General features: G+C 41.9%; 1 protein-coding gene across 3 annotated transcripts in view; it reads left to right on the top strand.

The window, feature by feature from the left end:
- Positions 1-27,893, top strand: part of stxbp5a (syntaxin binding protein 5a (tomosyn)) — an 87,222-nt gene that overhangs the window by 29,908 nt on the left and 29,421 nt on the right. For all 3 annotated transcript variants that reach the window (XM_071479307.1, XM_071479308.1, XM_071479309.1), the window contains exons 3-7: positions 4,435-4,516; positions 6,184-6,284; positions 15,332-15,466; positions 21,753-21,816; positions 23,031-23,114. In XM_071479307.1, coding sequence (XP_071335408.1) covers positions 4,435-4,516; positions 6,184-6,284; positions 15,332-15,466; positions 21,753-21,816; positions 23,031-23,114 — 466 coding nt within the window. The remainder of the gene's footprint in view (positions 1-4,434; positions 4,517-6,183; positions 6,285-15,331; positions 15,467-21,752; positions 21,817-23,030; positions 23,115-27,893) is intronic.

The following is a 27,893-nucleotide window of genomic DNA, read 5'->3' as shown; positions in this document are numbered from 1 at the left end:
TGTGGCCTGCTGCTTTTTTATGGTAATTATTATGGCAACATTCACTTGAAACACATGAACAAATGCCAGTGTTTCCCTCTTTGATGGTGTGAATTTATTTTGCCGGATTGTTTTTTTATGATCAAGTCTGTGTCAACGTGTATGTGCGCTTCGTGATAATATGCCTGTGGGACGGCCGCTTCTCTTCAGAGAGAAGGCATTTTGAGCAGTTTAAAAAAGCACAACCTTAAATCCTTTCCTCTCTCTTTCTGAGGCCCCGGGAGATTTGGTTGCCAGGCAACATTAGGAAAGAGTTTCAATTAAGTCACTTTGAGTTATATGGACTGGACTGTCGCCAGGCCCACACCATCCTGGCTAACACCACACACACAACGGTTACATATATAAAGCATGCTCAACGACTTCCTGTGCAGAGGTGAGACTACGTACACAGTGAAGGTGTTCCTCATAATGCTCTGACATAGACGAGGACAGATATATTGGAAAAATGGGAGGATTTTGTGAGTTGCGGACATATAGTGTCCATGAAAAAAATCAGACATTAGAAAAAATGTATACAAGCAAGTCGTCAGCTCCATTGATTACCCTCATGTACAATCAGTGATTCAATTAACACTTACAGGTGGTAGACTCTTACTTGTGTTTTGGCAAACAGCTATGACATAGACGCCACTTTCTCTCTCGTCACTTTTCTCCTTCCGAGCTTGGGAACAAAAAACATTGAAAGCTTTTAGACGTACATTAGGATCCTCATTAAATGAGCTGATCTAAGCTTGCTCTTCCTTTCCCGCACAGTTTGACCTACATGGACATCAGTGCTCCTCCTCAAGTCGGTGACAGTTTGGCCAACAGCAGTATCCTGGAGGATGGCGGCCATACTAGGTCAAGTGGAGAGAGCATCGGGGTCCTCTGTCCTCATCCACAGGCCCTGACAGTGATGTGGTGCGCGCTGATGAGCTTTTTGCCTCTCTGTTAAAGTCAGAGTACTTTTTGGTTTTTTACATTTCTTCCAGTGTCTAAGCTTTGACTGTTTTAGTGCATCAATGACCTTCTGTTACTCTACATATTTCCCTTCATTTGAGACACCACTGCTGAGACCTCCAAATATTATCAGTACTCTTCTTTATAGAACTTTTTCCTTTGTAAGGATTTATTTGAAGTTTCCAACTTCATGCTGTGATTTATTATGGGAAACTGGTCTCTGGTGTGTGGTACTTGATAAGTCTGAGGACAAAAAAAGAAAATAAATACAAACACAAATATGAGCCTTTAGCTGTAGCTTTCTCTCTCTACCCATCTCTCAGGTACTAAGTGATATTGAGTTTATTTTAGCTTTCTTGGAATTTTCCAAAAAGGTTTCTTCATGTTTCTTCTCCCTTGTTTCTCAAATCCAATAATAATGACTTTCTATTCTCACTGTTATTTCTAAGTGGCCAGCTTGCGTTTATGTGTTCAGGTATCATTTACCTGCCTGCTTCGGTTACTGTGGTAACACTCCAGGCATACATATACTTACTGTTGGAGTGTATTTGCAATATGGAAGCAGAACAGCAAGCTGCAGTCTAGATGAGGACTGTGCATCCTTTCAACAACATCAGACAGGGAGGGTGTTGATATAGGAGAAGCTAAATGATCATCTGCTGGTGTCTAGGATACAGCTGTATTTGGAATAAACTGTACATAAAATGGCCATAAAATAAAAGTGCAAGAGTAGAATTTAGCTTTGGTAGTGCGAGGCGGACAGAGGCCTTATTAAGCCGCACAGGTGAGCATTTGGTACAGGGTTGCTTCCCTTTCCATATCGATTTTGAGACCAGTGAGGGAACTTCATCTGAAAAAATGTACAGGTGAAGACAGAAAGGGCTGCTAATATTAAGCCTATGGATCCTATGCAGTGTTTGTTCAAGAGGTTACAGCTCCATCACTTCTAAGGTGGAGTGAGACAGATCTTAAGCTCTTGGCGGTTTGCTGGTGAACATAAGAAGTTTCAAGATTATCCACATAACCATGGCTACGGACTCAGATGTCATATACAGGGAGATACTAATCGTCACTGACTGACTGGGTGGTGCCCTCCTGGTGTCATAGTTAAGGTCCTCTTAATCCCTCTGGTGGCTTATGGGCTGAAATCCAGTGGATTCTTTCTGGTCAGAGGCATCATGGCTCAGAGCTGTAGTCCTTTAATTGCCTGTCCAGGAGGGAGGGGGCAAAGCCTAATCCACCTGAAGAGTTGAGGGGCAGCTTTGCAGGCAGCACAGAGACGACTGTACCATGCTGATATGTGACTGGAGGGTAACCAGCATGTGCTCTGTGAATGATAGTGGTTTCAGACTGAACCCCAGCCCCATGTGATAAAGCCGGTTGGACTGAGGACCATGAGTCTCTCAGACTTTTACAAGATGTTGGGCTTTAATTAGCATGTCCAGCAAATGTTATATATTCACAACTGTGAATTCGCAATTCAAGATTGTTGAACATGTTGTGTTCTCGTTTGAATGAAAGCAAGGCCAGTGTTCACAATGCTTTTAGCTCTGGTTTAAACTCCACCAACCCCTTAGGGAAATATCTGGCTCTTTTCCTGCTAAATGCTCCAATATGTTCCCAGCTAGTGTCTGTCCGATGTTCTGGACAGAGGCACTTTTAAAATTTTTTTTTTTAATGAAAACAGCTGCAAATGGTGCTGGTGAGAGTGAACCAAAATAGTCAAATTGCAGTTTGGAAAACCAACACAATGAACTGAAGTGACCCCTGACTATTACACATAGTCGTTTGTTCCAATGTCTATGTAAAGATGTTGATTACAGCAGCTTCTTATTTCATGTAGCTCTGCTTGTTCTGTTGTTGCTGAAATACAAGCTCTGAAATGAGATCGGACCACATGAGTACATTGTGAAGAAAAGGGAAATGCATTTATAGTGTGTATTTACCCTGAAACATCATTGTGGATTCAGTCCAAAGGTAAAATGAATGTACAGAATGAGACACCCATTTGGCTGCAAGGAAACAAGGTGTGTGGAGCTGGCTCTGTTGATGCGGCGGCTTTATTCATTGGGATGGTCACAACACACCTCAGGAATGATTACATGCATTACAGCTTAATAAATTACACCGGTGCCTGTGAAGGGGGGTGTAGGCGCAGTTTGCACCGTGGGAGAGGAGGACTTGATTGTTGGCGCTTGAATTAGGTTCTTAGCTGAGCTCTGCTTGTTCTGTTGTTGCTGTTGCTCCCATTGTCGTTATCAACATGTGATGGGGTTCCCTCTGCGTAATGGTTCATTAATGAGAGAAACATCTCTCTCCCTCTGTCTTTCTCCACCATCCACCCTTTGTTTCTGTGTCTATGTAAATGCATGGAAAAGAATCCAGTTACATTGCTTGATCAATCTGTATTCATAAGGAGCTGCATGTCTCAAACTGTGTTTTAGTTGCATAGCTCTGCAGGCAATGTACAGTACCTGGTCACATGCAGAAACACACCACCCCCTCCCTTACATAGACACACACACACACTCACACACTAATGATGAGCAATAGTGTCATCCCTAGGGTTTTATACCTCTGTGTGCCCCCTGTATGAAAAACTGCCCCTCCACCGCCACCTTATTCCTGAGAGTCATGAGAAGAATGAATGGATATAATCAGTAAGCTCACCCATTCACTCTCCCCAGGAAGAGGAGCTCGTTATTCTCTGTCAGTCCTTACTCCTCTCTTATTTTTCCAGCGTCCATCCTTCCACCCCTCTGTGCTTGTTCTCTCTCTCCTCTGCTTCTCTGTTTAACTGTATCCTCTCCCGCTCTCTCCCTCAGAAGCACTCTCAAATGTCTAACATGCCACTATTTCTGTATAACAGCAATCATCTACATGGTTCAGTATTTCCAAGTCATTATGAACACCTGGATTGCATACAGTGCATACAGTGTTTGGTAACAGGCTCCTATGTGCCTTTATTCTTAGAGCATATTCTCAAAATACATGCTGTTAAAACCAAGCTGTAAAACTGTGGGGACACATAATGAGCTGTTGCATAATTATATCAATTTTTTTTAAAGAAGGGAATGTGGGGGGTCTGAAAGGGTGTAGTCCTGCAAAGTGAAGAGCTTTCCTTGTTATAAGTGATGAATATGTTTAAGGTTTGTCAGTGGACCATAAAAATATCACTGTGGATATTCCATTTTCCTTCCCAGTAGGTAACAGATGTCATGAACTTTGAATCAGGTGTGGTGAGGAACAAATGACCTTCAGACACTGAGGCAGTGTTCCCGGCGCCATCTTTAAAAAAAAAAAAAAAAAAAAAAAAAAAAACCACTAATGAACACACGCACTTGTAGGACATACCAGGCTGCCTGCACGCACAGAAACACACACACTACTGGTCTGGCGATAAATTCCTCGGTGTTCCTGGTACTGTATGTTCCTTGACAGAGAACCTTTCAGGTTTGGTCGTCCGGGTGTGGAGTGTTACTGCCAGCACGAGAGCGGAGCTGCCGTCATCCAGCTGCAGTTTCTCATCAATGAGGTAAGTAATACTCATGCTGCTCAGTTACGCCACTGATGTGTCTGTAGCCACCCGAAAGGCTTGTGCTGTCTTACAAAGACAAGTAACTCCGTGGGTAATAGTGTTACTGAAAAAAATGATTTTATTATCCTGCCCCAGTATTCCACTTTCGTCTCTTACAAAAGACTTAGGGGCTGATTCATGAACGTTCATCCCTGGTAATCGCATTTCACCCCTAAAATGTGCAAAAAATGGTTCCTTCGTGCGCCATTGGAAGTAAGAGTGGATGAATGATTTTACTGGTGGTGTGCAATATCTCACCTGTCTTATCTGCTCATCTCTCTCCACTCTTGTTTGAACTGTCCTCTTCCTTGTATACTTGGTGTACTATACCAAGACTAGAATCAGTCATTTGACCAATTTGCCCTTGAATCAGTAGGGCTGGGTAATGATTTTCAATATGTTTTAAGTACTGAGTACTGCTGTGTTCATAGCATTGAGTATTTAAAATTGTCAAGTACTGAAAGTTGGCACTGAAAGCCTAGTGTGGGCTCATTTTAGACAAGACCTCATCATTGCTTGCGTTAAAACATCATTCATTATAGATGCTGAGAACTTTGGCTTATTTAATTAAATGAAAAAAGAAGTTTGTAGAAAAAAATATTCCTCAAACCAAGAAACTGGAAAAAGTGGCACTCAAAGTTTGATATTTCATTGGCATCAGTATTATGACAGGAGAAAGAAATGTAGCACACTCATACATTTTATTAGTGACATTTCGGTACTCAGACTTTCTCCGGGTAGAATTCATATGAATTAATTTTATACATTCATATTCAGTGTGTGGGATTTCTTGGTCCTTTCACAGCAACAGAGCTTTTCATCCAATTGACTTGTCAGCAAGACTCGCAAGAACTATGTTGAATTTGTTATGTATTGGCAGCAGTGTTGAAAGTGTTAAAAAAGGACACTGGTTGTGTAACTGTTGTTTGCATCCATCCCTTTTAAAAATCACTGAAATCACAGACAATCACATATATGAGTCAACCCACAACTCATCCAGCCCTTATTAGACAATTACTCAGCTTAAATAGACAATTCTGCCTCATATGTCACATTAAGCCACAGGCCACAATAAAAATTTTAAAGTGTTTCGTTGAGTGTCGATTGACACGCTGGAAACATGTATTGCATACCTACAGCACTTTCTGATTCATATTGAAATAAGCATGAGTTTGATTTACTTCATATTTATGAGAAATGCAGTATTTCTATAACACACACACACACACACACACACACACACACACACACACACACACACACACACACACACACACACACACACACACAGACAGAGTCATGTGTGTGTGTGTCAGTGTCTGTGTGACTGTGACTCAGCAGCTCAAACAAACCCTGAGGAAGATGGAGAAGATTTTTAGTGCCTCCCACACGCACACATACACTCATATACATCTTATGAATCATCATCGTTACCTGGGAGAAAGCGGACTGATTTAAAATCAGCCTGAGTTTCCAGGGAATGAAGCCTGAATCATGCATGTGACGCTCAAAGACAAAATGTGCAGTCTGTGGATATGTTTATGAAATCTCTACATGTAGTTCAATCATGAGGCTTTTTTTTTATTCTTTGAATATAAGATGAAATGTCTCTTTTGTTACGACAGGGAGCGCTGGTGAGCGCTCTGGCCGATGACAGTGTCCACCTGTGGAACCTGAGGCAGAAGAGACCAGCCATCCTTCACTCCCTCAAGTTCAACAGAGAGAGGTAAGAGGTCCACACACAAAACTGCAAATGATATGAAAGTCTGCCAAGTCAATGTGTCCATCTCGCTGCCGCTCTGTTTTCTCTCAGTTTACCCTTTCCCTCCTCAGTTATGCCCTCACACTCGCTCTGGTGCAACATGCACAGCGGCAGGGGCAGCATCACAGTTTGCTGCCTGTGTGAACTGTTGCATTTTGCTGACTGTGATACTGTATGCAAACAGAAGGCATTTCATTTGGCAAAACACGCGCCTGCAAAACTGTGCACAGGGCAAAGGAGGTGACAGAGAGGCTGATGCTCTCTCTCTCTCTGTTTCTCTCCCTGTTGGCCTCTAACTAAACACTCATTATTTGGGTCACTTACTCCGCCTTTGAGGCTTTCCCATCACTGGGGCACAGGTGTGAATCTACCCAAACGCCCGAGGGTTTGCAGCAGCGGGTTGTTACACACAAACACAAACAGAACATAAGCATAAACACGCACAAGCAATTGATATACTCAGATGCTCACACTTCAGGGTGGTGATTGAATCAATAGGCCTTTAGGAAACATTTTACTGCTAATTTTACATGTTTTAAAGGGTAATTTAACATATTTTAGTTTATGAAGCACAAACTATGTATACTTATTATTATTACTAATCGTGTTTTAAGACAGTTCTAAGGTAATTTAACTGCAGAGACTTACTTTTCTGCCTTGAATTTTTTTTAGGTTTGTGTTATTATCACACACTAAGCTACACTGCACCATTGACGATTTTTCAGAACCTCTCTTGGTTGTATATGAAGCTTGATCCAACATCCAGCAATTCCAAGTTAATTTACAAGCAAATATACAGCGAGAGCAGGAATAGGATTCCTTCTCATATTTAAAAATTCAGCAGACAATTCTCAGATGGTAAATGTCAGACTGTCCTTGAAGTCACCAGGACTAAGAGTTCAAAACTGCTCCTCCTTGCAACCTCAGTATTACATGATGATAACATAATTTTGCAATACTTAAATTAAAAATAAAAGGTTGCTAAATGTTAATCGTGATGTGGCTAATAGGAAAAATAGCTGTCTGAAAGCCAAATTGGATGCTTTCAAAATGCCATGTTGGTACAGTTTGTAACAGACAAAAACATGCAAAACAACCATGACATTATGAAGCATCCTTTCCAACATCAGATGAAGACGAGTGAAATGCAGAATTACCTCACCTCGAGGAAGTTGGTGTCCACTATATCCTCCAGTCACAAATGCAGTGATTACCCATCAGAGCCAATCATATCACTGGCTAGTGATCTGTCACTCTGAAAAGTGGTGAATGGGTTAAATGTCAGAACCAATGATCTGAGACAATGCTGATGTTATGGACAGGTGCCTAGCAGCGGCATTAAGGAGAGGGAGGGTCAGGGTGGGGGGGGGGGTTTGGGGGGGGTTTGGGGGGGGGGGGGGGGGGGGGGTTGTGTTGTGTTCTTGTGGAGGCGCTTGACTGCCTCTGACATTTAGAAAGCACCACCATCCAACGCAACAAGGCTGAGACACAGTATCATAGGGGAGCAGAGTTACTGCATCTCAAGAGATGTTGAGATGGGGAAGAGAACACTTGAGACATTTGGAAGCGGAGGAGCAGCCGACGGAAGTAAACCCAAAGCAGTGGAAAGAGCAGAAAATCAGGCTTTTGAGGAAGAAGATAAAAAAGAGGGGAAATTATAGGAAGGGAAATGAAAAACCGAGTAAATACGGAAGGTGAGAGGAAGGAGAAGGATGAGCAGGAGTACAGCCATTCTTCATTCCCTGGTTTAAAAATTCAAGAGGTCGAATTCTGCCTTTCACTCTTCATCCATACATAATGTGTGAGGGCTGGACGATTAGAGGAGAAAATGCAAATACTTGAGCCTCACGCGTGAGACAGTCTTACTTGTTGATCTCAGCATCAGACATAAGTCTGGCTGTTCGGCCCCTTACAACAGTTTTATCTGAGAGCTCTCTGCTTAGAGTGTTCATCTAACAGCTTGGAATCACGCAACTAAGTAATGACAACACATCTGTATCAGGTTTTTGGTTTCCTCCCACATCCCAAAGACATACAGCTCACGTGTGAATGTGTTTGTCTTCTATACGTGTTAAGTGCAACACATACCAGCTGTGTCGTAAAATCTTTGCATCATTTGATGCTCTCTAAGTACACACACTGGACATGTCATACAGACAGAAGACGCAGTCAAAGTACAGTAGCTGGGATGTGCTGATCCCAAAAATGAATGTGATAAAATTGCATTGACAGGCATGTAACACGTACTGTAAATAACTTCTTTTTGGACCACTCACCTATCATCTGGCTTGGAACAAGTCATGTGGTTTGCTTTTAATACAGTTATTTGTGCTAGGACAAATGCTATGGCTTTGCTGATTCAATGTAGTAAAGAAAAAAATCCTACTTGGCAACAAACCTTGTTGTTAATCAAGCAGAGGATATGAAATTCTTCATATGTATCTTACACTGGTATCAAATTATGTTCACGTGTTTACAGATCAGCACTCCATTTTCCCTGTTTGTGTAATGATACGCAACTCTGTATTCCTCAATAGCTATTGTTGTAATAGCTGCCCCAAAGGGGCAGTCTCTTAAGTTAACGGGGCCATCAGGGTTTTGTTGGGCCAGTCTTATTTCAACTTCCCTATCACACAGTTTAGCCAAGCGACTTGCACTCTGATGAGCTTTTAAGATCCCTTCTGGTTCAGGCGGCTGCAAATATCTCTTATCTCTGCTTCGTTTATTTTTATAGAAGGTATGCACACATTTGTCTGGATGAAGGCTTTTTGATACAATTGTCAGGAGAAATAACACAAGGTTACATTTCCAAATGGCTATTAGAAGATCACAGTTTTAAGTGTCATCTGAAGTTAAGAATGGTAGTTGAAGTGAAACTAAAAAATGCAGATCCTTTTTAAGACCGACGGGTTGCAAGATTGAATCTGACAGATCTATAAAACCTATAAAAGTCTTGGTCACCTACTGCTACTCCCATCCCATCTCACACTTAAAAAAAAATGTTTTCTTTGTTTTTCTCCTCTCTGACTGTTTGTTCAAAGCTCGACTTTAGCTTGTCAGGGTGTAGAGGACAAGGCAGCCATTTCCTCCGTCAACAAAAGGACAGTCACCCAACCAGAACTGCCACAACAGCCTCCTAACAGGGTGCAACAGAACAAAAAGAAACAACAGCCAGTCAGAAGCCAAATGAAACACTCATGTTTATACTACCCCAAAAACGTCTCGGTACATCATTAACCACAGAGATTGTTTCTGTGCGGATATCACATCATTTTTTAGGTGTATTGTGTCGGTATTCACCTGTACTTTAAGGAATAGTTATAATTATGGGAAATGTGCCATATCACTGTCATGCTTTGAGTTAGATGAGAAGATTGATACCATGTAAATGTCTGTGTGTTAAGTATGGAGCTACAGCCTGAGTTTAGCATGGAGACTATAGAGGCAGGAGGAAACAGCTATACCGTCCAGTGTTCAAGAATACAGCTACCAACTCCTCATAAACTTGCTAATTAACACCTCAGTTGTTTAATCTATATGCGAACAAAAATGTTAAGGTAACAATCTGTGATTTTAGATGGAATTACTTAGGGCAACGAACAACAATTAATCTGTCCACCCAGCACTTCTGTGCATTGTCCCCGCTTGCGGTGAAGAAAGTAAAGTTCCACAAACCACAAATTGTTGTTTTTACATTTCTGTTGTTTGTGTGGAGAGTAAAGGAACAAGATACAACATTTTCATTTGTGAGTTTCAAGGCTGCTCAAGTTTTTTTTTTTTTAAACTTCAGAGAGAACCAGGCTAGCTGCTAGCTGTTCCCTCCCGCTAAGCAAGGCCAATTGCCTGCTGGCTCCGGGGCAAAGGCATGAGAGTGTTATCGATTTTTCTCATCTAACTTTTGTGAAGAAAGTGTATTTATTTAAAAATGTTCCTTTAATGGATACGTTGATGATGGGTGCTGCATACAGCTCTCTTGCGAACAGCATCTTTTTTTTAACTGCTTAGCATCAGAAAATTTGCTGTTTTTTTCACTGTCACTGTTGACAAGGTTATATACACAGAAACCAAGGCCAAGAAAACTAAAAAGATTGTATTTGGTTCACTGCCAAAAATCTGAATTGAATGTGTCTTCTTTTACATAGTTGTTTTCTGCGTATAATTCACCTTTGGAAATCTGCAGGCTGCCTGTCATCTGAGGGCCCATTCCAATACTCCAAACAGATCCCTCTTTCCCACCTTCATTCCTTCTTCTTTCCCTCCTTCCCCTGATCAGAATTTGAGTTGATGGGTGAAAACAGTGTGGCGGAAAGCCCTCCAGCTTCAGCATCCATTCACATCAGATCACAGGCACTAGGAGAGAGGAGAGAAGGGAGGAGAGGAGGAGTTGAGACAGACTGGGCCTCAGCCAGAGAGCAGTGAGTCAGTGTGTGGGTAGGAGTGTGGGGATGCAGGGAGCGCAAAAGAAATCCTGTCGAGTCATTCTGGCGTAGGATGCTCTCGTCACCTCCTGGCCTCACAGGAATGCACTGCAGATGTGGATGCTATCGTCAGTGCAGGGTGATATGATGGGAGATAATAAGAGGGGGGAGCCACATGTACATGCACACACACACACAGACACACACACACACCGGAACACAAATGAGACCTGATCTCTGCATTTTTACTTGCTCATTGGTAAGAGGAAATTTTGTTCATCAGAGCAATAAGTCATTTTGTTTTTGATATATTTGGCTTTAGCCTGCAAACAGAGTTTACTCAGAGGTATTTCACTGATTAAGGTTACTTAAGGACTGCTGATCTAGGATTATTTCCCTCCAGAACTTTTTTTTCCTCACCCCCTTTTTACTCCGACTTAACCTTCTAACTGTACAAACACATATATTGAACAACTGTGATGGTGAGCTAACGTCTGCTGTACTCTAATTATGATAAAAGCACATCTAGTGATGTTTGCAGGTGCTCTGCACCTGTCTGTGTAATGGGGAGAGAGAGCTGCAGAGAGTGTATAAGTGCTCAAGAGATGTGTTTCTTTTGTGTGTGTGTGTGTGTGTGTGTGTGTGTGTGCGCACAGTCTGTTATCAGATAAGATTCTTCTTAACTCTGCCCCTGTGGGTAGATTGGGGTCTTTGGCCTCTCAGATTCTCAGATTAGACTCCTCCGTCCCATCTACAGCTTTACCAAATGTATGCTGTATGCTTTTATGTGATTAGTTTTTTTGTTATTTCAACAATGATGGGCAATTACTCTGATGTCCAAAGTGTATTCAGCAGTTACTTTTTTGTTGTTGTTGATTGATAATCACAATTATCTGCATTGTCTTTGTCTAAATCCCCATTTACAAACAATGCTTAAAGGAATAGCTGTACTCTCAGTTACTGTTAAACATCTGTATGTTCTGATCATTTTAGAAGCGAGTATCGACTAGATAACAGAGGGTTAATATATGCAGCTTTCATTATTTTACATTAGGGCAAGTGTTATATTTTGAAACATGAGCAACCTTTTTGTCAACATCTTCCCCTGCCATTGAACACAAGCATAATTCTTTAATTAACATGTTTGGATACATTACATTTTTACTTAATATTACAAATGTCAGTGTTATGCTAACAGTTATGTTACTGTTTCGCTCCACTGACAGTGATGCACTTTCATTAAAGGAACCAAATCCAAATCCTTTTCACACCACATTGTTGTCTAGTCAGCCATTCGGCAGTAAGTGGTCAGGGCTTCGCTGAAAGGCAGTTTAATAAAAGTTGTTCAGAAAAAGGAACCTGTTTTCAGGCTGTCCATCTATCCATCCGTCCATCCCTCTGTCCGTCTGTCCCATTCTCATGAATACGATATCTCTGTAACACCCTGAGGGAACTTCAGACTCCAAGGATGATCTGATGGGATACTGACCTCACAAAACACAGTTTTGGCCTTGTGAACGCAATATCTCAGTAACACCTTGAGGGAATTTTACACAAATGGCCACTTGGACTCAAGGATGAACAGATTAGATTTTGGTGGTCGAAGGTCAGTGGCAGTAGCCTAACATAATAGTGATTGGCCACATTGCAAATATACGCCAACAATGCTAGAATTTGATAAACTTGAAGCATGCTGAGTAAGAATTTATCTAATGTTGTCAGTTCAGCTGTAAACTCCCCCTGTTCTCTTCTTATTTGTTTGGGCTTGTTAAACATTATACTGCTGACTGAATCATGGTGACATTTTATATCCAAATGGTCAAAGGTCAACTAAACTGTGACATCATAATGAACTCAGGAAGGGGAGACCGTCCTGACCATATGTCCTCCAACGTGGCTGGTTGGTGGAGGCATACAACTGTGAGGCGGTAATTCTAGTTTTCTAATGACAGGCAGGCTCCGATTACTTCATTTGTAGCAATGATCCTCTTTGGTAGAAACATCACAGAAAACCCTGTGTTGCAAATGATGAGTTTGCCCTCTCACCAATTCATTTGCAGTGAACCGTGCTCTCATACGTCTAGCCCACAGTGCAGTTAGCCTGAGAGTTGTGTGTGGCAGGCATCTGTCATGTCTGAGGCAATGTGTTTCGCCCTGAGCCTGCAAGCTAGCTGCTGCCTTTGTGTGTCGTGACCACTTGAAGCCGGAGATTTCACCAGGAGATGCATGCGCACACAACAAGTGTGAACGCAGTGACGCACACACACAACAGCACTTGCACAAACCTTTGTATTTGCATGCACACAAACAGCAAAACAGACACACCACACACTTACAAACTGTGAGTAAATTTGTGTAATTATGCTCCTGACTCTGCCTCTCAGTTGCCCCCTCTCATTCTGGCTCTCTGTGCACATACACAGGTCAAACATATTTATATACAACATACATTTCGTACAGTACTTATGTAATTACACTAATTCATACCATTTGCAGAGGAGCACGTACACATGCAAATGTACACGCAGACGCAAGCACGTACAGGCACACACAGTGGACATTTGTGCACACAGTGCTTGTGTTTTTCAAAATCATCTCCCTTGAAAACCAGCACATGCACACACTCTGGCCCTCACATACATAGACAAGGCACATCTGCTTGTGCAGATGGAAGAGGACATTAAATCCGGTAGACAGTCTGCCTACTGGATATAAGGACACCACAAGTTGTCATGAAAAGTCATGTTGCCCTTAGTCATCTTGCCAGGGTAAGTGAGTCTGTATGAGTGTGTATATCTCAATGATCAACTGCCCATGTTTCAGTAAGTCAGCTCATACTCTTGCAACCATGTCTTCCAAAAAACATGTTTATATATGACTAATTAGCATGTGAAAATACATTCTCCCTCTTGGTTAAGATTTGGTGAATTGGAAAATCCAGGCAGCTTATTTGGCAAAACAAATTAATAGTGTATATAACTGTATTTTGTAGGAGAAAGGATTGCAAGAAAAGCCATGTTGTTCTCAGATTAGATTTAAATGAGCATGAGTGACTCCATATTGGATCAAGCCAGGTCATATTCTTGCTGTATGTGAATGTAGGTTAGTGTGCATATGTTTAATTGTTGTTTTGTGTCTCTTTGTGCACATTTTGGACTGTGTGGATGAGATGTATGTCAAGTAGCCCAGCGCCTCTGCTCAGAAATATGAATATATTCATGTGTTAGAGCAGAGCATTGGGATAGAGAGGAAAGCTGTGTGTGTGTGTGTGTGTGTGTGTGTGTGTTTGTGAGATTTGCACTCTCAATACAGTCCTGGAGCAGTAGTGTGAGATTCAGAGAGAGAGGGTGAGATAGAAGCTCTCTGAGCATTCAAACACACAGGAAAGGTACTTGAGGTCACTGCAAGGACATATTTACGCCAGTTTATGTTTTACAGTGTGTTATGTGTACTGTATATATGTCTATGTAATGACATGTTTAATCTCCTATAATTTATATTTTCATACCACTAACATCCTTTGCCAAATATGTTTTGGAACCAGAGTCCAAAGTCACTGAAGCTTTGGAACCAAAGTCACTGAAGCTTCGGAAAAGGGGTTATTATGATCCTCCTGCAATACTGCATAGGGTCTGGTCTTAAATTCAATGCCAGTTTTATCACTTCATCTCTGTCAAGATACCATTTTAATCTGACTGTAAGAGGAAAACATGCTTTATTTTATCTCAATGTAACATATTTTTTGATATACTATATTTACTTAATCTGCCTTTGGCAGCAGATATTACAGATATCAAAATTGTTGATTCCAATATGAGTTCATCTGCAGGAGAAATACTCCAGGGTTTCCTTACTCTAAATAATGGGCAAAGATGACAATGCTGTCAAAAGAAACATTAACAGATTTATCCCCCTTTCCTACTTAGGTGGGTTTCCCAGTTGATGAAACTTAGGGGCTTTTGTCAGATGCAGGCCTCTGACACCCACAGATGTAGCTCAAACCAGCGTGCAGAATCAAATGGATCACTGGGGAAAGCTGGACGACCTTGAAATATTAGCAAGTCGGATTACCGAGGTTGTACATTATTATTCCTCAGACGGATTGGAGGTTGAATCAGAAGATGAATGAAAGGACAAAAATGATGAAAAAGGGATGAAAAGATGAATGGATAGCCACAGTTAAGGAGGGAAGGGTTTATAACCTCTCATTAAACTTAAGTCTGATGGATGGATGAAAGGAGGAGGGTCGGGGGTTGATGATGAAAACAGGAGAATTATGGGTGTCTCATTGCCCTCATGTATCCTGCAGGTCTGGAGAGAAGGGGCTGATTGAATGACTCAAAAATCTCTTTAGTTTGCCACTCTCATCTCCACTGCTTCGACCTGACGGAGCTGTAAATAATCCTCTCAGAGTTTTGCATAATTTGTCTCTGGTTGTAATAGGACGTCGAGTGATTTTCAAGACGTGCCTGACTCTCGGTTGTGTGTGCCTTTCTTCCTGGTTTGTCCATCCTTTCTCTTCTTCGCTCTTGTCATTTTCGACTCCTTCTTTCCTAATCCTCTAACGCTTGTCTGCTCTCCTTCTCTTTGCAGAATAACTTTCTGCCACCTGCCCTTCCAGAGTAAATGGTTGTACATCGGCACAGAACGAGGTAACATCCACATCGTCAACGTGGAGTCCTTTATGCTCTCAGGCTACGTCATCATGTGGAACAAAGCCATCGAACTGTGAGTGTTACTGCCCACGTCTCCCCCACTGATGCTGCCTCCCACACATTCTGCCCTCAAAGTTCTTCGCATTTGCTCTCTTCTCTTCTTCAAATGCTGCATGATTTAGTATGCTGCTGCATAGGTTTTGTGCCACATGGGGGGGGGGGTGCTCACATCCAAAGTGAATCCCTGATATGTAGATCAATATTTGAACTCTGTGGGACTCAAACTCAGATTGCCAGCGCTGCAACATCAGGGTCTATTGACTCACCTTGCAGCACTTAAGTGAGGCAAGGGATGCAGTGTAATCAGCATTTTACCTTTCAAAAGGTTATTGTAGTTTAAATGTAATGAGATAAGAAGGAATCATTAGTCAGTCTATCATTTCCAGACTCAGTATTGGACTTCAGGTAGTGAGCGACCTGTCTCTTTGCTGTTTCAATGGAACTGTCAGCTTGACAGGCTCCATTTTGGTTCCCTGCTGTCGAGACTTAAATTATTCACTGGAGCGTTTTGCTTTATGCTCATCCCCTTCTGTGTGTGTGAGTGTGTGTGTGTGTGTGTGAGAGGGAAAAGAGGAGGAGGGATAGAGGGGGTGGAACAGGTGTCTGCCGAGATCAGTGTACGGCACACACAGACGTCTCGTCTCGTCGACAGGGCTGCAGGGAAGAAAAGACGAGAGTGAGCGTGGTGGGAGCGTGGAGGAGGAGGAGGAGGAGGAGGGGGGGAGGAGGGAGAATGTATGACAGAGAGGAGACGGGAGTGGAATGGATGAGACGGGGCTTTTGCCTGGGGGAAAAAGGACATGCAGAGGGGAAGAGTGATGGAGAGGAAGGGAGTGGTGACAGAAGGATAAATGCAGGTAACAGAGGGCAGAGCAGAAGATGGTCGAGACGGAAGGAGACGTGCAGATAAGTGAGGATGGAAAGGTGGATGGAAAGAGTTTCCAATTAATGAAAAAAGGGCAGAAGAGGAAGGTAAAGAGTGATAACGATGAGATAGAGAGTAGATAAGATAGAGAGGTAGATACTGGGGTTCTTTTTGGCAAGGACAAGCAATAATGTTCACTCTTTTTTTTTTGTTATTTAATTCTACTTTCTTCTTTTTCTCCTTCGCCTTTACAGTACCTCTCACTCCTCTTCACCTTCACCTAGATGTCAGTGTGTTCTTACTATGGCCGTCCACACATCTTTCTAAGGCATCACCTCTATTCCAAAGATATTAATATGAACATGAAAAAAGAAAAGTTCCCATATCTCTAGAGTGTTAGAAAAGGTTGACTGATTGAAAAAAGAAACCGCCACGATTAGTTTATTAGAACAGCTGCTGCTGTACACACACACACATACACACACATACATACCGCACACAGACACACAACAGTAAGTTAATGTGCAAGGCGCTGGCCTAGCCATCGGGGGCAAATTGGAGTTAAGCATCTTGGTCATGTGGATGGGAGCAGTTGGAGATGGAGAGCAGGCAGGATGTTGCTAAAAGGTACATTAGTCTGATCTAAAACACTGGAGTTTATGTTAGAATTAGAAACTGAACCTTATGCCACTTTCTCATCAAACAAAAGGTCACACAGCCTGTAAGTGGAACTTTACACAGCCCCGATATCCCCTTCTCAACACTGCAAATGGCAGAGGCAGTAAACATTCACCATGTTGCTTGTCCAAGATAATAAGAACCAAAATTTCCATTTATATTTGCAATAATACAATAACATGGACTGTTATAGTTATATGGCTAATTTTAAAGTCACAAAACTCATTGACCTGCATACACTCTTCCCCCCTCTCACCCGCTTACTATTTTCTGCTAGCTCGCAGATCCAGTAGACATCTCTGCATCTGCTCTCATCTTTGCTGTCTCCCTCCTCTCCACAGTCCACAGAAAGAATAATTACTCTCCCTCCCATCATCTCTTAACATTGTGCGCTGCCACCCCTAACAGCTTTGTTAAGCCACCAAACTTTCTTTGACATGTTGTTGTTTCCGCCCAAACGGTAGCTCCGTGCAATTAGTTTGAGGAAATGAGGTTTCCATATCTTTTAGTTCAAGCCTCAATCACTCACACAGCCATTCTGTGGGATATTACGCCTTGAGGATGGCAGCAGTGCCAGGAATTGATTGTCGGATTTGTTACAGTAGCTTTCAGTTTGCATATCTGTTTGAGTGTATGAGTGGGTCTCTGTGGTTTGCTTTGATGCAGATCAGAGAGGTGTGAGGTGATTCTCTTGTTCTCCTGGGTCTCTCTGCCAGCTGTGGGCTTAGGAGGGTTGCTATGCAGATGCGAAAGCTTCTCTCTCATTGTTCTCTTCTGTCGCTGGCATCAGCCAAAGTTAGCGCTTGGTTTGCTGCAATAAGAGCTGTTAAATTTAGTCGCGAGACAGAAAAATTAATGAACAAAATTGTTTATGATTGATCCATTGTTTAAGTCATTTAACAAGCAACGACTGCGGGATGCAGTTTCTCAAATGAGAGAATCGTCTAAACTTGTGTTATTGTCATCTACAAACTGTAGATGAAAGCATTATTTAAAGACTTTCCTTAAAGCCCTGACTGCTACACCTCTGTTCTATTGTGATTGTGAGGCTAGGATGTGGTGTGCACTGAGGTCATCTTCCCTTGGGCCCTGCTATTTGGAGACAAGCTGCGGTAGCTGTGCCAGTGGCCCCAGGCCTGCCCTGGCCCAGTGCTCTGTGTGTCTGTCTGACTCACACCTCAGTTCCCAAGCTACTGTACTGAACAGACTAATACACACGCACACGTATCCTAAAGTACACAGCCAACTGTGTGGCACTATAGTTCAGTCAGTGCTGCAGGCATTAAGGACATTGCGGTAAGGCCACATGTAAATCTGTGTTTGTTCACATGATGCATAATTGTGTAGAATGTTTATATGTGTGTAGCTGGCAGCATCTGTGTGTTTGTGTGTTTGATTTGATTTAGCTCGATGGTCACTGGGCACAGAGAGCCGGGCAAGAAGTGGGACAGGAGTGGTAAAATGTGAACAGCTTACTATGACACATAGTTCACGTGAACGTGTTAGCCCGAGGGCCCTCCTGTTCCGTCCTCTTTCATTTGCTCCTGCTCTCCCACTCAGGTCCCCGAAGCTATTGTAAATACTTGTTTGAATTTTTCATGCTGCTACGTATGTTCCTGCACACTGTGGTTTTAAGCTTGTGTGAATGTTCTCAGCTGGTACCGCAGTGCACTGGGAAAGAGCCCTAGTATCTTTGAGCATCTAGTATCAGGCTCCAGTATCCTGGAGTCTGGGCTGCAGGTGGCACAGTGACCTTTCCTGGGGGACACAGCCTTAATCCAACACCCCATGTACTTAGAGGTGGAAATTACAAGTCACTTTGCTGATTAAAATAATTTGTTCAGTACAAAGATTTGTATCTGTAAAAGATACCATAAGTTTCTGCCTCAAGCTTCACTTCAGTCTTAGATTTTAAATAAGTTACGTCTGATGCTTGTTCGAACTGTTTTATTCAGCTCGGTACAAAACTAAACCTATTATTCTGCACATTTCCCAATATGCTTTAAATGCAACTGAGTTATCACATAATGTTTGCTTCTGTTGCTTTTGCTGTATTTCAGAAAGGCTTTAATCAGAACAACATATAATAAGAGGGGATCAGATGCAAAACGCTACAGGTTCGGTCAGTTTGAGGATGTGGTATAAAAATGTTGTTTGCTCATGTTCTGAAAATCTCTACATGTACTCACTGAGGTCGGGGTGGACCAGTGAACCTGGGGGGCACTGAATCTCAGACTATTTTTTTATACTGCAATAATCATACATGACAATCATGTGTGATTGCCTGAAAGATGACAAATTAGCTTCAGATATAACCTTTACATAAGTTCCTCTGCATTAACACACACACAGTCACAGTCAACCGAGGTGACATGAGGCCACATACGGTATGGGTCTGCTGCAAAGAGGCTTTTTAAGCCATGTTGCCGCGGAGACGCTGTCATGGCGACTGCGCCTATGCTGCCTCACAGAGTGTCACCCGTGGTGACAACAGATGTTCGGGACTTCAGTGTGCATGTGTGTTTCAGCGCACGTGTGTCTGTGTATGTAGTTGAATAGGTATGCTGAATGAATACCTGTGCTGTTATTCAGACATGCATAAAATCAGAAATCCTACCCCTTTGTTTTTTCAGTTGACATATTGATGAATATTTGGTGCGTGTGTGTGTGTGTGTGTGTGTGTGTGTGTGTGTGTGTGTGTAAGAGGACATGTGGGTGTCCTTCCCCTGAAGAGATGTTTTCAAATTCGATGAGGTGTTACTCTTCCTATAACCCCCCCACCCCCTGCATTATCAACACACCCAGAAACAATTGCTTTATGTTATTTGCAGAAATAGTCTATTCTCTATAGTGTAGTGAAGCATTATTGGGTGGGGGGATACTTGATATATATTTGGTGCAGTGAAGGTTTAGAACAGATAACTGTCTGGATGGGAGGAGGCAAAAGGGAGAAGAGTTTTAAGATTTTCTGATGTACTGAATGAGCGTTACATTTGCCATGAGGCATTTGGTTGAAGTGTAGCAGTCGTTTGTGTGTGTGTGTGACATGAAAGACCTTGAATCAGTAGCTGAAAGACAAGAAAAATGCTGCAAATTATACGAGAATAATAGCATGCACAGAAAACATGCACTTATAAGCACATATACCCAAATGCTCCTGTCCCTAAAGCCCTTTTTACTCTGTATGCAAAACGCAGAGTTATTAGCAGTACACAGGCAGAAATGTGTGGCCACAGGAGCGTGTTGAAGTAGTTAAGCAGGCGTGTGTGTGTGTGTGTGTGTGTGTGTACGTACACATACCTATGTGTGGGTGGGTGGGTTTGTGTGTTTGTGTTTGTGAGTATGGATGATTTTTGGGAGCCTGTCTGCGCTCTGCCCATCCTGCCTCTGTTGCCATGGTGATTCCTTTATCTCCAAACCTGAACGTGCATTTGTGGACTTTGTGAATACATTCACGTCAGATTTATTTACTGTATAACAACAGGTTTTAACAAAACAGATTTGTTATGGAGTCTCACAGGGGAACATAAAATCCTGAAACAAGAGAAAATAAAGCATGTGGGACAGGAGAGCGAGGCTTTCATGTGTACAAGTTGCATTTTGTAATTCTGCAAGGGTAATTGTTATGGGTGTATGTTTTCCAAATGGGCTGAGTGTGAAGATGTGTTTTAATTGTGTCATCGTGCAAATGTGTGTGTACATGTGCGTGATGCTGTGGACGGCTGTTAGCTGAGAGACAGGCAGTGAACGGGGATTAGATAAATCAACAGCTCCAGCTGCAGCAGAGCTTAGGTAATAAGGCTCCAGCACTAACAGTCTAAATATAGAGACAACTGACTGACTCCCTGCCTGCCCACTAACTGCTACCCTCTCTCTCTCTCTCTCTCTCTCTCACACACACACGGACACACACACACACACAGTTATGCAGAACTAACTGAACAGACAGGGTTAACATTCGTCCCCTGCAAATTGATTTTGATCCAGCATATACTTTTAGTCAAACATGTACATTCGTTTTTTTTATACTTTGAAGTCATCATCAGCATGTCCTGCCCTTTGTCAACAGACTTCAGATAAAAAAAACTCAGCACTGCTAAGACATGGGCCAAAACAAGCATTACTTACATTTGATTGCAGCCCCTCTTCCTCTCCTTGTCAGGCTTCCCTGCCCTTTCTGCCTGGTATTGCGGTTACGTTTCAGGCTCTAACAGTCACTCTTTTTCAGCTGTGACCTTCTTTGGCGCTCCTCAGTCCACATCATATCTTTAAGGCAGGGCAGGTTAGGTAAAATTCTGCTGCCATGTGGCGCAGAGAGGAGATTTGACATAAGGCTGTCTGGAGGGTAAAGCACAGACAGGAAGGGGAGAGGAGGGGGCTAGCTGAGCATTTTGTGCCATCTACTTCGCTGACATGCAAATGGACACACACACACACACACACACACATAACACCGGCACGCAGGCACATACACATGGCCATTGGGGACCGTCTAGCCTGACAGAGCCATCCATCAGAATCTTCAGTGAGCCTGTGTCTTTGAGGAGCCTTTTAGAGCCTGGGAGTGATTGGCAGCTCTGTCCTCCCTATAGTGGAACCTCTTCCTCAGGTTCAAAGACACTTGCTTCCCACCTTAACCCTCTCCATATCGCTCTGTGATGGGAGTGAACTATATGTCTACGGTCTTGTTTTGATGTGCATTTGATGGTTTAAAGAGAATAACGCAATATTTGTCTTTTCCTTTGTCTTTTATTAGGTCCTCCAAGGCTCACCCAGGACCAGTTGTCCATATAAGTGACAACCCAATGGATGAAGGAAAGGTAAACAGTAACTTTTTTTCTGCCCACACTACACCACTCTTTGTTACAGCAGTAGTTTACAGTAGTCAGTCTCGCTCCTATATCAGTCACACTCAGAAACTTACCTTCACCGTGCCTTCAAAAGCATTTAGTCCTGTTTTGTTTTATCTTTCTTTATATTCTTTCTTCTTACTATGTTTATTACTATGTTATGCACCAAAACACCAACACAGATTCTTCTATGTGAAAACCTACTTGGCCATAAACCTGACTCTGCTGGGTGATAAATGACTTTTAGATGTAGTACAGAGAGCAGACAATCAGTCTCGTTCATGTTACTTGAAGAGTCAGTGATTTCGTCAGCAAATGTAAACAAAATGTATAATAGAAATTTTGAGTAATTACAGAGCAGTTATTAGGTGTCCTGTGGAGTTATTTTTACATTCAGGGTTCCTCACCAAAATGCACTTTCTGTATTTTTGAGGTCTAACAAACTCATAAACATGTGAGCTTTTATTTTTTACAAATGTTTTAAACCATGCCATGTTTGCTAGCTCGGGGTCTTCTTCTTCACTGCCTTTGTTGATACACTGCCATGGTCACCAGAATAGCCCACATGCTCGTGTGGGTGCATCTGTGTCCATGTGCGTGTACATAATACAAACAAACCTGGGACCCACTCATAAAAAAATCACTTCATAGTGCAGGATACCTTTAGTGACATAATTCAGTTTTTTGGTGATAAGTTCTCCTACCAGTACACATTCAGATCAATTTTAAACATAAAAGTTCCAATAAAAAGGCCTAGAATAACTTATCAATCACCTGCGACTGTGCATCGGCGCAGCACACATTGCTTTGAGTTGGTCATTTCCATTGCACAGTTAAAATAGGGCCCACTATGTCCATTTGATTTGCTTTTGTGGGACAGGTTTGAATTTTGAAGTGTTGACACGAGGTGTTGTTTCTATAAATAACTTTTCAAAATCAAAAAATGCCTCACCCTTCATGTTCTAAAAAGTCTCCTTGCATTTTCTGTCACCATCTCTTGTGAACCCAGGTGGGCAGGTTTCTCCCTGGGCCACCATAGTCTACTTACACCTGACTTCCTTTCATGCTGTGTGTGAATGTCAAATGTATTACTTCTTTTTCTGCCCATGATGGGGTCTATTCTATCTCCTCTCTGTCATCTCTGCTACCTATCTCACTGACTGCCTGTCGCTCTTCCTTTCCAGCTTATAATTGGATTTGAGTCTGGGATCGTGGTCCTGTGGGATCTGAAATCAAAGAAGGCCGACTATCGCTACACTTACGATGAGGTAGGCAAATCCCCTCTATTTTCTCTCTTCTCTAACAGCTTTCAGTCATCCCCCTCTCACTTCTGATCTACAGAGTATCTTTTAATACAGAAACTGGGAATTAAATCACATATTCATGAGCTGCTCTGAATGCAGTTGTGCATGTGTGTGCATGTTGGAGAGTTTATTCCTAGAACAAACCCAGAGTTCGACAGGTTACTTCGGCTGACATGGCTTGTGAGTTGAGCATGTTTGTATAGATCACACTGACTGTACATACACACACCTCTTTGGGAGTGAGTCTCCTCTCTCATCTGTGTTTTCAAACTGATGATGGTCCAAAAACAGTGTGCTGACTGGGAAGGAATAGGACTTTCTACTTCCTGTAGAGTAGAGGGTGACAGGGCTGTCTTTATAGCAGCTCTAATGTGCTGTTTAATGAAGACAAAGCTGACCTTTTTTATAGCCTATTTTAAGCAAACTCACTGACTGAATCTGAGCCATCCATCCAGGAAAAGAATGAAGAAGCTCATCAAAGTAATTCCTCAACATTAGCTGCTTCTTTGGAAAGTTAGAATTATGAAATATTCAAGTCATTTTGCAAAATAAAATCTCTATTTTGTTGGAGCCTCAGTACCTACAGAGCATGTGTTTTTTCACAGCAGTGACGAAGAGCAGTTTGTGCAATGCGTTTTTTTTAACAGTGTTATGATTTATACAGTACACTGCCATGTGTTCATGTCTCTAGAGTGAAGGTTGCGAGGTTGCACAGTGATTTTACGTGCATATCACACTTGTAAAAAGGGCAACTTCATTTTCTAAAAGGGCCACCTTTTTAAAGCACCGAGTCATGGGGCTTTATTGGCTTCCCCAGAGGCAATAGTGTGTGTCTATAAATAAAAGAAGACACAACAATAAAACACAGACACGGTGTCAGAGCTGCTCAGATTCCCTCTGGATCTGGCATGTGTCAAAGCTAGGCTGTGTCTTGGTAAGTTAGCTAGACTGTGGTATATAGATAAAATCTGTATTTCCTCTCATAATACATTACCTACAACCATTACAGTTAACATCACAATCCACATATATCACTGTTCGAGCTATCTATTGCACTCAACATCTTATGTCCACTTATAGTTGCTGTATGTGGATTGTTTTATGATCGATCATGAATGTGATCAAATATGTAACAGACTGTGGTTTGTTGGTGGTTTTGGATTTGGTTATATTTAGATAATCTAATCTATCAAATGCAGCTAGTGTGTGTCTCTGTTCTGTCTAAGCACAGCCTGACCTTTCACAACCCATGGTTTAGAGTCTTAGTGGAAACTGAATATGACTATGAATAGGAGGGCTCATTCATAAACTTCCTCATTGAGGCTTAAGCCGATTGAATGGCTTTGGGTACCAATGTGCACTCTCTCTCACACACACACACACACACACACACACACACACACACACAGTCATCATGTACATGGTCATACAGAGATGTCCGTAGTACTTAGACACAGAGCCAAACCACCTGTTTAAGACAATCTGATTATTGAAACACTCACGCTGGTACTCACCTCATTGGCAGTGGTGTGGTGCTGTAAACATGCCGGGATCACCGAGGACAACATAGACATAAAAATTAGAGTGTTTTGTACGCTCAGTACGCAAGAAACACTTTCTCTCTCTCTCTCTCTTCCTGTCTCTCTGCCTTCACTCTGTCTTCCTCTCTCCCCTCAGATAAGCTAATATCCTCCCGCTGCTCCTGGGGCATTACAGTCTCTAGTATTGAATCTCCTAAGGGAGCTCATCTCTTCTCTCCAAACCCCTACAGTTACACCTCTCCAGAGACTGGGGGCTGAGTGGGTGGGAATTTAGGAGGGGGTGGGATGGGCGAGCTACTGCTTCTCATTTCGCTCACTATGGTTTACACTGACGAAGCAAAGGAGCCTGCAGCACACAACCGCTCTGTCATCTCTTTTGGGATGTCTTGGGGTTATTCCCCTGGTTAAAATCTCAGAGTCAGATATCTTTTAAGTTGTGGACAGTGGTGTAGCAAACACTAATTAAATGGACTGAAGAGTAAGTGCTGCGGGAGATGAACACACCAGTGTCTTTGTGGGAGACGGGGGGGTGTTTATAGACAAAATTAATATAGGATTATGTTCATAAACTTAATATACTGCACTTGAAATTTTGAAAGGTATGATGCTATCCACCTATGTAGGCTCTATGTCTGTTTACACCTTAAATGATGCTTATATTACTGGCCACTGCTGATTGCCAAACTCAGTGTTGACACATTTATAGTGTCAACACTGAGTTTGGTAACTGACCTAAACAGAGTAAAATGCAGGATTTCTGGTTCCGTACCAATCATTACAGTTGTTGTTCTTTCATCTCAACATCAGCAACTCAACATCAACACATGATGGTGTGCAAGAAGGCTTTTTTTCTGTATCCCTGCATAAAGAAATATACGGTATATACATTTCTGAATTACGTGATGGAATATCAGTGGTGTAAAACCATTTCACAAGAGTTATGTGTTGAATTTTATTATTATTATTTGAAGGCTGAACTACATGTCTAACATCAAGATGGTTGCTATGGAAACATGGGTCTAATTTGATGTGAAGATATAGATGTTTTGCTTTACTGAGCTCATTTCCACCATTAAACATATATTTACCATTAATTACAAACCATTTGTAACACATGGATTAGTTGGTAAAATCAGAGTCATTTTCCGACATTCGCAGACGTCATGATTTTTTGCAAACTCCATCTCTGTAAAAACTCTGCAAACAATATTGTTCAGTGAAATAACTTTTTACAGCTATCAAATCCATTGTAAGTGATATTCTCCCTGCTGTGCACCCTTTTTCCTGCTGTGTGCTTTCATTCAAACACTGTTTGCCTGGGAGTTCGCCGCCAAGTATCAAAGTTGTCGACTGAAATGAATAAGAAAGGTTTTCTTCCTCTTCTTTTCAGCAGCAGATTAAGCCAGCAGACCATGCAGTGATGGATTCAGACTTTGGAATAAGCATGTCTTAAAGCATGTTTTAGTTTTGGTTTGTGGATGTTTAAATACGTGAAAGGGAGTCTACGATTTCAGTAGATAGATAAATGGTCTGCTGGCTCCTGTATTCTTGGCACATTTGTAACAGTTTTTGCAAACTTTCTCACAGAACATCAGCAAGCAGAGTGCACATAAAGGAAGTAATGAAATTGTTTTGACTCAAATGAAAGCAGCTGTGAGACTGCAGAAATATCAGCAAATCGGGGAACTTAACCTGCCTCCAGACAACAACAGTGTTTTCTGGCAGAGTGCAGACATACAGCACAGAAGATAAAACTTGTGTTTTTACAAGCTCTCAAAGAGCTGAGAGAGCACGACTTCCACACTCTGTCTTTCAGTGGATTGCCTATTATTAGCTGTGGATCAGCAGTATGGGTTTCCAGTGACTGCTAGCCAGAGAGCATCCGTCACCCTGACCCTGCTCCACTCTGCTCTGTCTGACTCAACTCCTTGGTCTGAGTTCCTGATGAATGGCTGGAGTTCCTACTTCCCCTCTGTTTATCTCCTGAAAACAAAATGGAAACAAAAATGTTAACAAAATCATAGATTTTTTTTTTAAAATCAAAGGCCCAAAGTCATAATCACCAATTCATTCTATTGTCTGCTTAAGCAAGCAACCCAGCTTCCTATCCCTTGTCTTCTGTCTCAGTTTTGTCCATTTTTTGTTTTCTACATTTCTACATTTCTTTCTGCGTTTCCCAACTTTCCCACCTTTTCTTTCGCTCTACCGCTTCCTTTTTTTCTCTATCAAATCATGGAAAAGCACCAGCAGTTTGTGCCCAAAAGCACAGCATCTAATTTGCAGAAACTGGTGGGTACCTCTGGAGTAACTGTGATAACCATGAAGTATTTGTGCGCACATATAAATATACACAAATGCAACTCAATACATGGTGTGTAAAAGTCTGCAAAAATTGTGGGGTGAAATGTCAGTAACACAATAAAAAGTGGCCATTCCCACAACCACTGGGCATTGATTACTTAATTTCCAAGCAATTAACTACTTTGACTGTGGAGGAAAGTTGTGTTATCAGCACATGTTAAGACCAGAGTTTATGAACAACCTGTCAGCATTTTGAATGCTGGATGCAGGTTGAGTCAGATTTAAAACAAGTTGTCCTAAACTAATTAGTGGCATTTATTTAACATTTATTGCATTACCAGAAGTTCCTGAGGTATTCTGTTTGATGGACAGCTCAGATTACTCTATTTGATATGTCCTTATGCCATAAATCCCTCCCATCTGGTCGTCTAAGAGGATTAAAAGTAAATGCTACAAATTATTTGTAAACTCTGGCAGGAGCCTGGCTTCATTAGGAAGTATTTTCTCTCCCTCTAAGACCTGTGGTGAATACAGACATATAACTTTACTATTCATAGCTGATGGGTCATTAGTCTGGTGAGATATCCATTAGAGGGTAGAATATCACTCTTTAAATGATGGTCGGTCTCTGTGGGGCTCTATCCATCAGGATAAACTGGATGTTACTCTTCATAATACTAATATTGCCACAAGACTCCTTCTAAAAAAAATTCCCACACAAATCAGAATCACAACCTACCACCACCTCTTTGCCATGAGGCACTAGCTAGTACTAAAATATTCCATTGTTGGACAACCTGATTGGTTAGGGTGCATGAACGCAGATGCTCTTAGTAGGCAAGTCACTGGTTTGACTCCTAACTGGCCTAACTCTTTCCTGCGTGTTATTTTATATGATAAA

Source organism: Trachinotus anak, unplaced genomic scaffold, assembly GCF_046630095.1.
Source record: "Trachinotus anak isolate AG129_WGS33_773 ecotype Australia unplaced genomic scaffold, CSIRO_AGI_Tana_v1 ptg000005l, whole genome shotgun sequence".
NCBI classification, from domain to species: Eukaryota; Metazoa; Chordata; class Actinopteri; order Carangiformes; family Carangidae; genus Trachinotus; species Trachinotus anak.
Note: the sequence above shows the minus strand (reverse complement) of the source record. Positions and strands in the feature narration are given on the sequence as shown.